We start from the raw sequence: 13,553 nt of genomic DNA on the forward strand, positions 1-13,553 counted from the left end.
AGCTTGCCCAATAGCCAATAACTACACTCACAACTTACCATTAATAAAGATCTTAAAGATGATGTAATAAAATTTAATATTTGAATATTTATGTAATAAGTGATAAATAATGACAAAATAACAATAACAAACGTGTTAAATGACACCAAAAATATTTAATCTTTGTTTTTTTAAACAAGAGTTAATTCTTGGTTTTTGCTTATTTTTCTTCTTTCGACTTCAATTTATTTTTTAAGTTCGTTCAATTTTATTTTTCAACTTATTTTTTCAACAAAGCCGAATTTAAAAATAATCTAAAAATGGGTCTAAATTTTTTCAAAATATTATTTTAGTTTTATTGACTAAAAATTTAAACCCGAAAAACAGTAAAAATATGACCTAAAATTGTTCAATTATTCTCAAAACCCTTTTATTTATTATTCAATTGAAAATTTATACCTTCACTTCACTGCTTGTATAAAAAAATTGAATAATAAAAAGCAAGTCAAAAACCCAAACACACTATATTAAGAAAAAGAAAGCTATGAACAAGTAAATATAATTATAAACTATCACACAATCATGATCACAATCACAAACATTTTAATGTGAACATAAACAATAAAGTTTTATTAAGATTTGACGAGTAAAGTAACCATAACATTTCAAATTCAATTATAAATATAGTCTAATTTTCCTAGAGTGTGTAATTAGAGTACCATGAAAAATCACTGCGGCGTGAAATATTACTGCGAATTGTTATTGGGCAAAAAATAATGTTATTGTGGCTTGTAAAACATAAAAAATAATTTACTATGTAAAAATTTTATATAATATGGCTTTCAATTAAAACAAGGGTAAATTCGTAAAAACGAACATTCCAAACAACTCAAACTAAATATTGGTTTTTATTTTATAGTTTTTAACAATTTATAACATAAAATACGAAACAATACATCAAAATATAATAACAAAAACGAATAAATTAAAACATCTAAAATTTGAATGAATAGTCCACTCTTTGGTTTTTGTAAAACTCTATTTGATTTCTGCTCAGCTAGTCGTTAATTTTTGTTGTGAATATTGAAATTATCAACTCCAATTGAATAAACTTAAATTATCATTATAATCAATATGTTTTAACATAATAACAATATAAAAACACACAGAAATATCAACTCGAATTATTAAGATCGAATAAACGTTTCAACTTCGAAATTATTATAACAACACAAATTGCAATACAATAAACATAAACAAAATATAAAAACACGTTATAAACATATCATATTGATACATTTATAAAATATAAATCAATTTGATGATAACAAACGGTTAACGAGCGCGGGTTTCAAATGGTCGATAATTTAATCACACCAATTTAAAATTTAAATAATTTGTTGAAATGAAAGAATTAAATTGTTTGGGGTTCTGGTGTATTAACCCTTATAAAATAATGATAATTTATAATAAAATTATCTGCAATTAATTGACTAGTTTAATTATATGATAATAATTATTTAAAAATAGTTTAACATTCAGAAAAAATAAATTATAATTTATTGTTGTTTTATTATAAATTTTTGCTATTGATATGTTGATGTTAATTAAAAATACACGTTAATTAACTATTTCACGTGTTTGTTGTTTATTATATTTTAATTATATTTATATTATAATAGTAGTTCATTGTTTGATTTATTTGATGTGAATTGTGGTTGTATTTCCACATCATTTTACAATCAAAATAATCAGTGGTCATACAACCAACATGGCAAGTATTTACTGCACGGTTTCAATATTACAGATGTTGTTATGAAATACATATTTATATTGTTTATTCGTTTTGTTTTTAAACCATTTTTTGTGTCACGGTGTGACGGGTTAGATACTTTCTCTGGATTTTTTTAATCGAAAAATCAACGACTGTCATAAAACATCTACAAGACATTGAGTAATGATTTTTCGAATAACAAATCATTGTGAAAGCAACTAATGAATACATTTTATACATCAGAATGAAATTATATTGTTAAGTGATTATTTGGTAATTAAAATTATGAGGACGATTTTTTATTTATAATTTTTAATCTTCATCAACAATACGATATTAAACAAAACTTTGTTGTTGAAATGTGTTCATATTTTGGGAGAGATATGTACTGTCCAATAAAACTTTATTTTTTAAATCGATGTAACGAATATATCAATATCACTTATTAGCACATTTATTCACATTTTAAAAATATCAAAACAAATTTTTACTTGATAATATAATTTTTGGATATCCGAAACTATAATTTAGAATTTGTCATTTTGTAATAACAAAAAATTTAAAAACGTTTTGTTTTTCAATTAGAAAAGGAAAAAACCCTCATAAAAAGTATATAAAAACACCATTTTCCCTCTTAGCACAATCTGTTGACTTGAACTCAAAAGATTTTGTAGAACAAAATTGTTGTTTTTCATTTTAACAGCCTTAAAGAACAAAAAAAATTAACCCAAAATGTTTTAAAACCTTAATAACATTATTTTTGGACCAATAACAATTCGCAGTAATATTTCACGTCGCAGTGATTTTCATGGTTCTCTATGTATTTTTAATATATTTTCAGTTGTGTATATTTTAGTAATAATTTAAAAATGTTTGTAAGATTTTAATTGTTACTTCATCAATCACTTGGATGTTATTTATTTTTAGAGATGTTAAGTATTTTTCTAAATATAAGTATACAGTTTTAATAATGCTATTAATAAACGTGTATCGTGGTTTACATTTGTATTAATGTTGAATATATTTGTACACATCAAAATGTCAAGAAAAACACTGAAATAACAGATGATTGTCTATCTTGATATCATAGACGACTTAATATACTACAAAAACAAAAAACAACTCTTTTAATTGTATTTGTTGTTTGAAAGTCTTTTATTTATTAATTGTTTTTTTCATTTAATTACAACTTTGTAGAAACCACTATTTTGATATTTTATTATAATTTCAGTAATAATGTCTTAATCTAATGTGATTATCTTTTAATATAAACTGGTTTTCAAAAGTCTGTACTGGGGTGTCCCGATTTTTTGCATTTATTTTGTTTATTATTTTTGGGAATCGTTTTTTTGTAATAAATTCGCTTATTTTTTTCCAAGAAAAAAAAACAGTCTTCAAAAAATGTTTTTTTACTTGAAGAATTTTTAAGCATTAAAATATTCCATATATAAATTGAAATAACGGGATTTTTGTTTTTGAAATACACGTGAATGATCCCAAAAGTGCATTTTATTATAAAAAGCTGATAAATTTAATGCCAAAAATTTTCAAAGTCGAGTCTTCATTTATAATAATAAAATAAATAACAAGCGCTAAAGTATCGCGTAATATCGATATACTGATGGTGTTGTCACAACAATGACTGAAATATCAAAACACAAAATTATTAACCGTTTGCTCTTATTTATTTTTTTTAAAACTCGTTATTTCATTTTCTTTTGTTTAAAGAACAAAACCACATGTTTGTTTTTAATTAAAATGAAAAACTAACGAAACTGATATTTAGTTACAAATTGACACAAACAACAACATCCCAATTTATTAACGTGTTTATCGTTGTATGATTTGACCAACAACGTTGAGTTTGTGTTGCGAAGTATCGATTTATGGTCAAATCAAATAACGGGATCGGGTTTTTTGGAAAAGGCTGGCTAATATTCCGATAAATTCCCGAATTTGTACGATAATAATAGAACGGGATTGGTATTTTTTTCAAAATTAAGTCTGTACTTTCGATTTTTTGTTTTTTTGTTTTTTAGGAAAAATAAAAAAACGGGACTTTAGGAAGTTTTAAAAATACTGCAATACAGACTTTTGAACTACAGTTTATGTACATTGTTTCTTATACTACGATGTACTTTGGAAATTTTGTTTATAATTACGATTGTTTTAACGTTTTAATACATTCCAATATTATTGAAAAATCACAAATATTATAAAAATATAATTCGGCAAAATAATTTTTTGTTTAAAAAAACAAATAATCTATTTATATATATTTTATTTTTTCCATCCATAAAAATGGTTTGTCCAGTGGATTTAAAAATAGATATATGTGTCCAGTGGATGGGTTTCATCCAGTCATATGTCTTAAAAAGAACAAATAACTTTTAAAGTTGACTGAATTTGTATTTATATTTTATGTTTTAATTTTCTTTTTTATTTATTCAGAAATTGTTTATTAAAATAACTTTAAAGGTTATGTAACAAAACACTCAAAAAACTGTATAAAGAACAAAAAGAACTTATATTTAAAAACCAATTCACAACAAATTATTTCTGTTGAATTACAGTGGCAATATTCAAGTACTTAATTTGGAATAAACCCACTTAAGTGAGTAAATTTTGGTTTTATTTTTGGAAATAACAAAAAATTAAAAAAAACTGAAATTATGTTATAAGACAAAAACATTTTAATAATAACAAATAATTTTAATTAAAAATATACTTTTAATAACATTTTTATAACAAAAAAAACAAAAAAACAATTAATTTAAATTTATTTCATGACATTTGCAAAACTTGGGCTATATGTTGATTTGTTCTGGTGAAGACTTTATGATTTTTTAAGTCCTTTTCAAGTTTAAACACGGTTTTTTTTAATGCTTTGAGTGGAAAACTTGTCGAATCCAGATTCCATTTGGTATTTTACCAAAAAGTGTATAATTTTTACATTTTTGTGTAAAAAACCACATTTTACGATTTACACAAAATGTAACTTATTTTTTGGTCCAAATGTTTCTTTAAAACAGTTTTCAACAAAAGCTCAAAAGTTTAATTTAAAAATACCGACTTTGAAGTTTATAAATTAAAAAATAATAAATTCAATTTCAATCCAAAAAATTCAATTCTTCGTATTATCCCGTTTTTTCTCTTATTGTTCCTTAAATGTTATTTTTTGTTGTTGTTATTGTTTAAATTCTCGTTTATTTCAATTCATTTGTTTATGTTTTTTATCTTTCTATCATTTTCTTTTGAATCTTAACAACAACTATTATGAAATATTTTTTAATGTTATTTATTAAAAAAACAATCATTGAAATAATGTGCACAAAAAAGACCACAAATTCAATCCGGCTTTTATTTTCAAGCTTGTTTATTCTGCTCTTACTTGTTTTTTTTCACTTTTTGAATTTTTTTGAGCTTCTTTTTGTTAAAAGAAAATACTTTTCAAAACGAATTATGTAAAAAACAAAAGCTATATTTAAAGTTTATTTTAATTAAAATAAAAAACCATTTCAAATATTTTTTTTTCATCTCGAGCAAAATTGACTTTTTTTTCAAAAAACAAAGAAAAGATCCAATCAAACCCATTTTCCTATTTATAAAGGGTTGTACTTAAGTTTTTTCTATTTTGGCTTAAAGTTCAACCAAAGTTTCACAAAATTTACTCACTTAAGTGGGTTTATTCCAAATTAAGTGGGTTTATTCCACTACTGTATATAAAAGATAATAAATTAATTATTAGTATCTATTTAATTAAAATAATTGTATTTCGAATATTTTGGAGATAATTCCGAATAAAAAATATTTGAAAGCTCTAAAATCATGATTATTAATTCACTCGTTGTAATATATTACCTTATTATTTCGGTAAAAAGCGGAGACGACTGGTGCGAGGTTAATAGTGTGATCACCTGGTATTATAACTACAATACATGTTTTAGAGATCATTGGAATTACAAAGATGGTGATTTTAATTTTGAAAACGGGTGTTGTTTGAACGAAACTAAAACGTTTGAAGAAACAACGTCTGGTGGGTACGAATATCGAACTTTTAAGTTTAAGGATGGTGCTGTTATTAATTTAAAAACTTTATTCATTCGAGAACAATATTCACAACATAGTTTCTATGTTAGCGAACGCGCAAGACCAGAAGGCTTATTTGTTTCTCTTGGATGTTACAATAATGAAAAATTCTGTCGGAAATCTGTTGATGATGGTAAAATACTTGGTATCGATCTTCATTATAGAGGCATTTCGATCTACTCGGATATAAAAGAAAACATCAGGATTGACGACTATATAGAAAAAAACGAAATGCCCCCACAACTTTTTATTGACGGAAAAGAAACACCAAATAATGTTGAATTTATATATAGATATTTAAAAAATTATGATTATGCATTTTCAAGGCGTAGATTTTTGTTTACAGGAAATGTAGACGATGGCAATGTAAGAGTGTTATATGAAAAATTAAATGACGAAAAATATTATAATGGAAGACCAGTGTGTGAACGAAATGGGTTTAAAAGATTTTTAGCATTTCTAGACGGAGAAGATTTGGCGAATGTGATGAACACAACTTGTAATTGTAAACGAATAAATGACATGGAAATAATTGGAGATGATAATTGGTATTATCCAGATTGTAAATACAACTCATCTTTATTTGATTTGGATTTGACAACGGATGTTTTTGAAACACAATTTAATGTGAATATTCAAATAACAAAATGGTATTCAATTATTTTTTCTACATTTAAATATTACGTTTTAAACTCCATACAAATAACAAATTCGTTATTAAGTTTTGAAACGCTAGAAATGAACCAAGACACAAATGTCATAGTAAATATGAATGTTATAATTCAAAATTTGCAGATCAATTCAATTGGAATGTATCAATTTTCATATGATTTAAATGTTGTGAATGTTATTTATAATGAGCAATTAAATAACAAAATACTATTTATAATACTGGGAAAATTGACAAATACAAATAATGTTTTAAGTTCTTGTGGATTTAGAGCATTCTACACAATAAATGACGGGTATATGTGTTATTGTAATAACACTGGTGGAACATGGGATCCATCCCTTGAAAACGTACTTTATAAAGGAGATTGCTTTAACAACACACAACAATCGAAATTAACACTACAACTCGATGCTGATATTTACAACCCTACAGAAACCCAAAAATGGCAACAAATAAACATTCTTAATAATAATATCACTATTGATGGTGTTAATGAATTAATCATGTCAGTTATTCATCTTGAAAGCGACCTTTTTCTATATACAAAAATCACCATTACAAATGAAATACAATTTGTAAAAAACGCTCATTGTATCGTGAAAAATGAAGGTATAATGACTTTACAACAAAGCGCTCAGATCACTTTGATTAATGTCACAAACAACACAAATCACAATGGGAAAATTCAAGTTGAAAGTGGAGGAGTTTTTAAATATTTAAATATCCAGAATGCAATCCAGTGGGTAAACACTACTCCAATCGATTTTTGTGTCGAATTGTTTTCGTTTCAAAACAACCAAGAAAGTACTTTTACTTTATCCAATTCTATTTTTATTGAAAAGAAATTAATGAGAGTGTGCCCTAATAGTATTTTTCCTTTTCAAAAAACCTGTTGTAATTTTACTGGGAATAACATGGACGATTATCAGAGTTATGAAGAGAAAGTCCTTCATTGCCCAATTAACAATGAAAATGCAACTATTATTCTTAAAAATATATTCTTTGAACAACTGGGTGATTTTAAAGGGATTTTTAGTCAAGACAGTGAAAATTACAAACAAATAAAATTTGAAAAGAAACAAGAATTAAATACTCAATTTCATGAAACAATAGAAACAACTTTATTTGTTTCAAACAATTCTTTAAATAATGGAAATTATAAACTACTTTTTGGAACACTAAAACTGTTTATTGGAACCAATTTTGGCTTTGAAATTTCGACTCAAAAAATGAATGAAAAATTGTCTCAAAACCCTTTGGTGATAATCAGTGACACAAACTATCCTTGTAAGGCGTTAGAAGCAAAAGCTGTTGAAAATGAAATTTCAAGGTGTTTGGCATGTAACAATTCATATTATTATCAGAATAATACATGTAATCCCATATCCAATTATTGTAATAATATCTATACAACAAAGACATATTCAATTTGTGAAGAATGTGAATTGGGTTATGAAGCAAATAGAAACAATTGTGTACAATGCAGATCACAGTGTCAACGTTGTTCGAATAACAAGTGTGTTTTATGTGAAAAAGATTACTACTATGACAAAGATGGCACTTGTTCTCGAATGAATAACGCAAAAGGATATATTGTATTATACGAATTACAAAGAACAAGAAAGTGTGTTATTGGATATTATAGTTCATTTGTAGACTGTCTACCATGTTCACAAAATTGCATTCAATGTTACAACTCTTCCATCTGCCAAATTTGCAACACTAAAAGCTTTTTGGTTGAAAATGAGACTTCCAAATTCTGTGGAATACAAAGTGGTGTTGAACTTTCCAGTAACACTAAAGTGATCTTCTGCAAAAATTCGTTTTATTTAAATTATGAAGAAAATAATTGTGAAAAATGTTCTTTGAAATATGGCGAATTGTGCGATTTTTGTGATTCCAAAAAGTGTTTTAATTGTTCTCAAGATGGTGTGATTAACACAATAACTGGAAAATGTGAAATACTCACAGAAACACACTGTCAAATGACACAGAACACTCATTGCACTATTTGCACAACACCAAATTATTCAATCAATTCTAGTGGGCTCTGTGACATCAATACAAATTGTTTAGTATCTTGGAAAAACGAAAAATGTCTTGTATGTGACGAAGGGTATTTCCACGATGTCAATAACTCATGTGTAACAATAGAAACACATTTTAATAATTGCACTCATTCAATATCTGAAAAAGACCGCTGTTATCAATGTATAACTGGATATTTTCTTATTCACAATCAATGTGAAAAGTGTTTAGAAAATTGTATTGATTGTTATAACAAAGAACAATGTCTTTTATGTCAAGATGGATACTATTTACAAAACAATGGGTCTTGTTCACATGTTTCTGATATTTCCAATCATTGTAAAAGACTAATACGAGGGGGTTCCTCGTGTGCACTCTGTGATTTAAAATACTTTAGAAATTCTAAAGGTATGTGCGAGAAGTGCATAGAAAGTTGTGCAGACTGTAATCAGAATTCCACATGTCTCAATTGTGATAAAGATAATTACTTATTAACAGACTCGACCAAATGTATTTCCTATGATGAGTTGGTGAATTGCACATCAAAAAGTCAGAGTGGATGTCTGTTGTGTAACACCGGATTTTATATTGACAATCAGAAGTGTCTGCCTTGTAATACAAAAACGGATAATTGTACTGAATGTGTGCAATATGGTGTTTGTGTGCTTTGTGAAGACACTTTTATTCTCAAAAACGAGAAGTGTATTCCAATAAATAAAGTTTCAAAGTGTCTAGAAATAACAAATTCGAAGTGTTCCAAATGTTCCTTCTGGCATGTACCAGAATCTTCAGGAACGTCTTGTAATGTACACGTAGTGTGGTGGGTCATTTTTATAAGTGTTTTATTTGTAGTGATAATAATACTAACACTCGTCATATTAACAATTATTATCATATTAAAAATATTGGAACATAAAAGGCATGAGAAAGAAAGGAAGAAGACTTGTCTTTTTGTTATGAGTAGTTCTAACATCAAATTTCTAAAAACTTCGAATGATGATATTGTTGTTAACATGAAAGAAATACAATTTGAAAGTGTCTCGTATGGAGACATAAAAGTAGATGAAGAAACGCGGGAATTGATCTGTGTTGGCAATATCTCTAAAAACATAGTAAAAGTGCAGTTTACTTTTAAAGAAAGCAATTATAAATACTCATTCAGAACACAACCAGAAGTTATTGCTATCCCAAAAGGAAAAGCGTGCGAATTCGAAATCTTTTTAACACCAAATTGCTCAACAAAAATCGACGACAATATTTATTTATTCTCTGCAAATTTGACGAGTGGAAAGACCTCAGAAAGTCAAATCCAAATTAGAGCAAAAACTGAAATATCAACTAAATTAGACCCAGATGAGTTAATTGAAAACAAAAAAGTTGGTGAAGGCTCGTTTGGAATTGTTTATCATGGGGAATTCAGAGGGAGTGACGTTGCTATAAAGAAAATGAAAGAGATGAATCAAAGTGATAAGGCCATACAAGAGTTTGAGAAGGAAGTTGCCATGTTAGACAAGTTTAGAAGTGAATATATTGTACATTTCTACGGAGCCGTGTTTATACCAAATAAAATTTGCATGGTAACTGAATTTGCTCAATATGGGAGTGTTAGAGACTTGATGAAACACAAAAAGAGTGAAGATGTTGCGCTCAATATGAAAGTCAAGTTTTGTTTGGATGGGGCAAAGGGCGTGTTTTATTTACATGAAAATGGGGTGTTACATAGAGACATCAAACCAGACAATTTCCTTGTGTTTTCACTTGATTTAAACGACAAGGTCAATGCTAAATTGACGGATTTTGGGAGTGCAAGAAATGTGAATCAACTCGTCTCTAATATGACATTCACCAAGGGAATTGGTACGCCAAAATATATGGCGCCTGAGGTCTTAAACAAAGAGAAATACACAAAAGGCGCAGACGTCTTTTCGTTTGCTATTACAATGTATGAAGTCTTAACATGGAAAGACCCGTTTCCCAAAGAAAAATTTAGATTTCCATGGTCAATAGCTGATTTTATTAGCGCCGGGAAACGATTTGACAGACCAGAAGAAATACCAGAAAAACTCTTTGATATCTTGAAAGTGATGTGGAACCAAAGTTCACGAGAAAGATGTGATATAAAGAAAACTATTGAAATGCTTGAAAATTACTTGAAATAATTTTTGTTAATTGTTTTTTATATTCAAAATGGTTTAACTTTTCATGAACTTAAACTTGAATTCAAAAAAGACTTCGGGTACGCGCTTTTTGTTATGAAAAATTAGTATTTAAAAATGCTATTAAAACGGGATATTTTTTACCCTATTCTTTCGCGTTTTTAATACTAAAGGGTTTTTTGGGGATAAGGTGTATCCTCAGGATCAAAGCCATCCTTATTAACCCTTCCAGTACCAAAAAGTTCCAAAAAATGTAAACTTATTTATATCTTATTCATTTTGAGTGTATATTAGAAAGAAATAATGCAAAAAACGCTTTAAACTTTTAACAACCATGGGGAATACCAGGAAACAAAATTAATAGTAAAAAATAATTTAATTTACTATAAATTAATAGTAAATTTTAACCTAAAATCGTATTTTTGTTGAAAAAAGGTTCACTTTATCAGTGAGAATAACTTGACGAAGTTTCCTGTAATTATTTTCAAGTTTAATTTTTTTTATTTCAAAAAATTGTGTATAGTACAATAAACTATACACAATAAGTCTTTCTATAAACAGGGTTTTAAAATAAGAAAAACGTATCAAATAAAATTCTGATAAAAATTTATTATTGAAAAACAAGGGATAAGTCATACTTTGAAAATTCCAAAAGTAATTATTTTAATTTAGTTTATATTGTAAATGTTTTGATGTTTTGTAACTAATGTGTAAAAATGTTGATATTTTATTGAATTTTGATATATGTAACAAACAATCAAATATTATGATATTAGTTGTGTAAACACACTAATGGTTAGCGTTCTCGCTTTATAACCTTTTGTTGAGAATCATATGTATACGAGATATATTTACAAAATTTTTCTTCTTAACTATCGTTTTAAAAAAATCGTTTTCATTCCACAAAATAAACCAAATGTATATGAATAACATTACTACCTTTTAAACTTTTTTAAAGAAAGAACCTTTATATACATTACTCTAAATTATTATAAAATATATGTTATAACTAATTTGTATGACACAACTGTGTTAGACTTTCAATTTATATAATATACAAAAAAATAAAACTTGCAAACTTTTTATATATTATAAATGTAATATCAAACCGGAACTGAAAACTATCATATTAAAACTAAATAATGTTTTATTTTAAACAACTTTTAGTTTACAGATTTAAGTTTATAATCATTTGTATGCGTGTTATAACAATCATATTTCTGGTATTGGAAGGGTTAAAAAATATTTTTCTGATGATACAAAAATCAAATCCATAAGGTTCAGTTCCCCATAAGGCCCACTTTCATAACTCAAGTTATAATTTACACTTAATATTTCGAGCCAAAGTTCAAATTTTAAATAATGGTAATAATTTGTCATAAATGCCAAAATATTAAAAACCATCAAAAATCGCCACAATTATCAGTGAACAAAAACAATAATTATATCTCGCGAACTTGAGACGGGAAATAATAAAGTGTGAATTAAACTTGTTCATATTATGATTATATACTTATTGAAATTATTTCCGAATCCGTTTTAATAACAAAACGATTGAAATTTACGTTTAAATTAATAATTGTTTTTTAATCAAAATGAAAATTGAAAAAGTCGAAAACACTGATTTAATAAAAATGCAATTTTAAAAATTTAACAAATATATTAATAACTTTGTAATTTAAGCAATTATTCAAATTTATTATAATAACATAGTTAATCATGTTGTGTATATTTTAATATGATTGATTCATTTTGATATTAACTTGTGTTTCAAACAGATTTACAGTTCTGAGGATGGCAATTATTTTCTGAGGATGACAGAAATAGAAAGTTAACACTTTTACATCGGTCTGAAATGTATATTGAGTAAGTTACTATTTTTGAATATGGGAACAAGTCATTTCACTTCTTGGATGTTTAAGTCTGTGTTGATAAAGTCTGTTTGTTACACGACTTACCATCCTCAGAGATATTTATAGCACTGCCACTATTGATTTAAAAATTTATAAATAAAATTATCAAAGAATTTTTATAAAGTGAGTTTTGTTAATTGATTATATTAAAAATCGTCAAAACACAACAAAACGCCAAATAATAAATAAAATTAATTATTAAGACATATTACTGGATGAAACCCATCCACTGGACACATATATCTATTTTTTCTATCCACTGGACAACCATTTTTATGGATGGCAAAAATATTTTTTAAAATAAATAGATTATTCATTTTTTATGTAAATAAAAATTTATTTTGCCGATTAATTTGTATTAATTTTTGTAAATTTAAAAAATATAAAGAAAGGTTTAAATATTTAAATATTAAAATTTGTATAATAATTTTATACAATAATTTTTTATTTAAATAAAAAATGTAAGAATTATAACATTCAAATATTAATATGTGTTTAAAAAGTAGATTTTGTGGCTCTAATTAAATAAAAAAGATCTGTAATACATATGAAACGTTTAAACATCACGCACAACGACGAAAATTTTGACTTTTAAAAACAAAAATTAGAATTGTTTGATAAAAAAGTCAAAGAAATGGTAAAGAAACATTAAAAAACAAAATTGAAAAAATTGAAAAAAAAGAAGCCAAAAAAGAAGTCAGAAAATATAACGAGAAATTACCGATTCCATTGGGTTTAGAGTTTAAAAACGACGTTCAAGATGTTCCAAAATTCACTCTACCATTAACCTGTCGATTACCTTTTGAAGATAATCATATATTGAATGAAGAAGACGTTGAGTTAATTATAATTAGCTCAAAAGAAAAGTGACAAAAAAGACACCAGAATAATACTTAAAGATATCATGGAGAGACTATTGTAATTTGAAAATTGAATTAAAT

The 13,553-nt window shown here is 26.1% G+C and overlaps 1 protein-coding gene across 1 annotated transcript; it reads left to right on the forward strand.

Annotated features, from left to right (window-relative positions):
- Window positions 1–5,581: 5,581 nt before the first annotated feature.
- On the forward strand, window positions 5,582–10,702 carry EIN_520140 (protein serine/threonine kinase, putative; the record flags this gene model as incomplete). Its single annotated transcript, XM_004258440.1, has 1 exon — window positions 5,582–10,702. The coding sequence occupies one exon, from the start codon at window positions 5,582–5,584 to the stop codon at window positions 10,700–10,702; it is 5,121 nt and encodes a 1,706-aa protein (XP_004258488.1).
- Window positions 10,703–13,553: the final 2,851 nt, after the last annotated feature.

Source organism: Entamoeba invadens (assembly GCF_000330505.1).
Source record: "Entamoeba invadens IP1 unplaced genomic scaffold scaff_1105074725903, whole genome shotgun sequence".
NCBI classification, from domain to species: Eukaryota; Evosea; order Mastigamoebida; family Endamoebidae; genus Entamoeba; species Entamoeba invadens.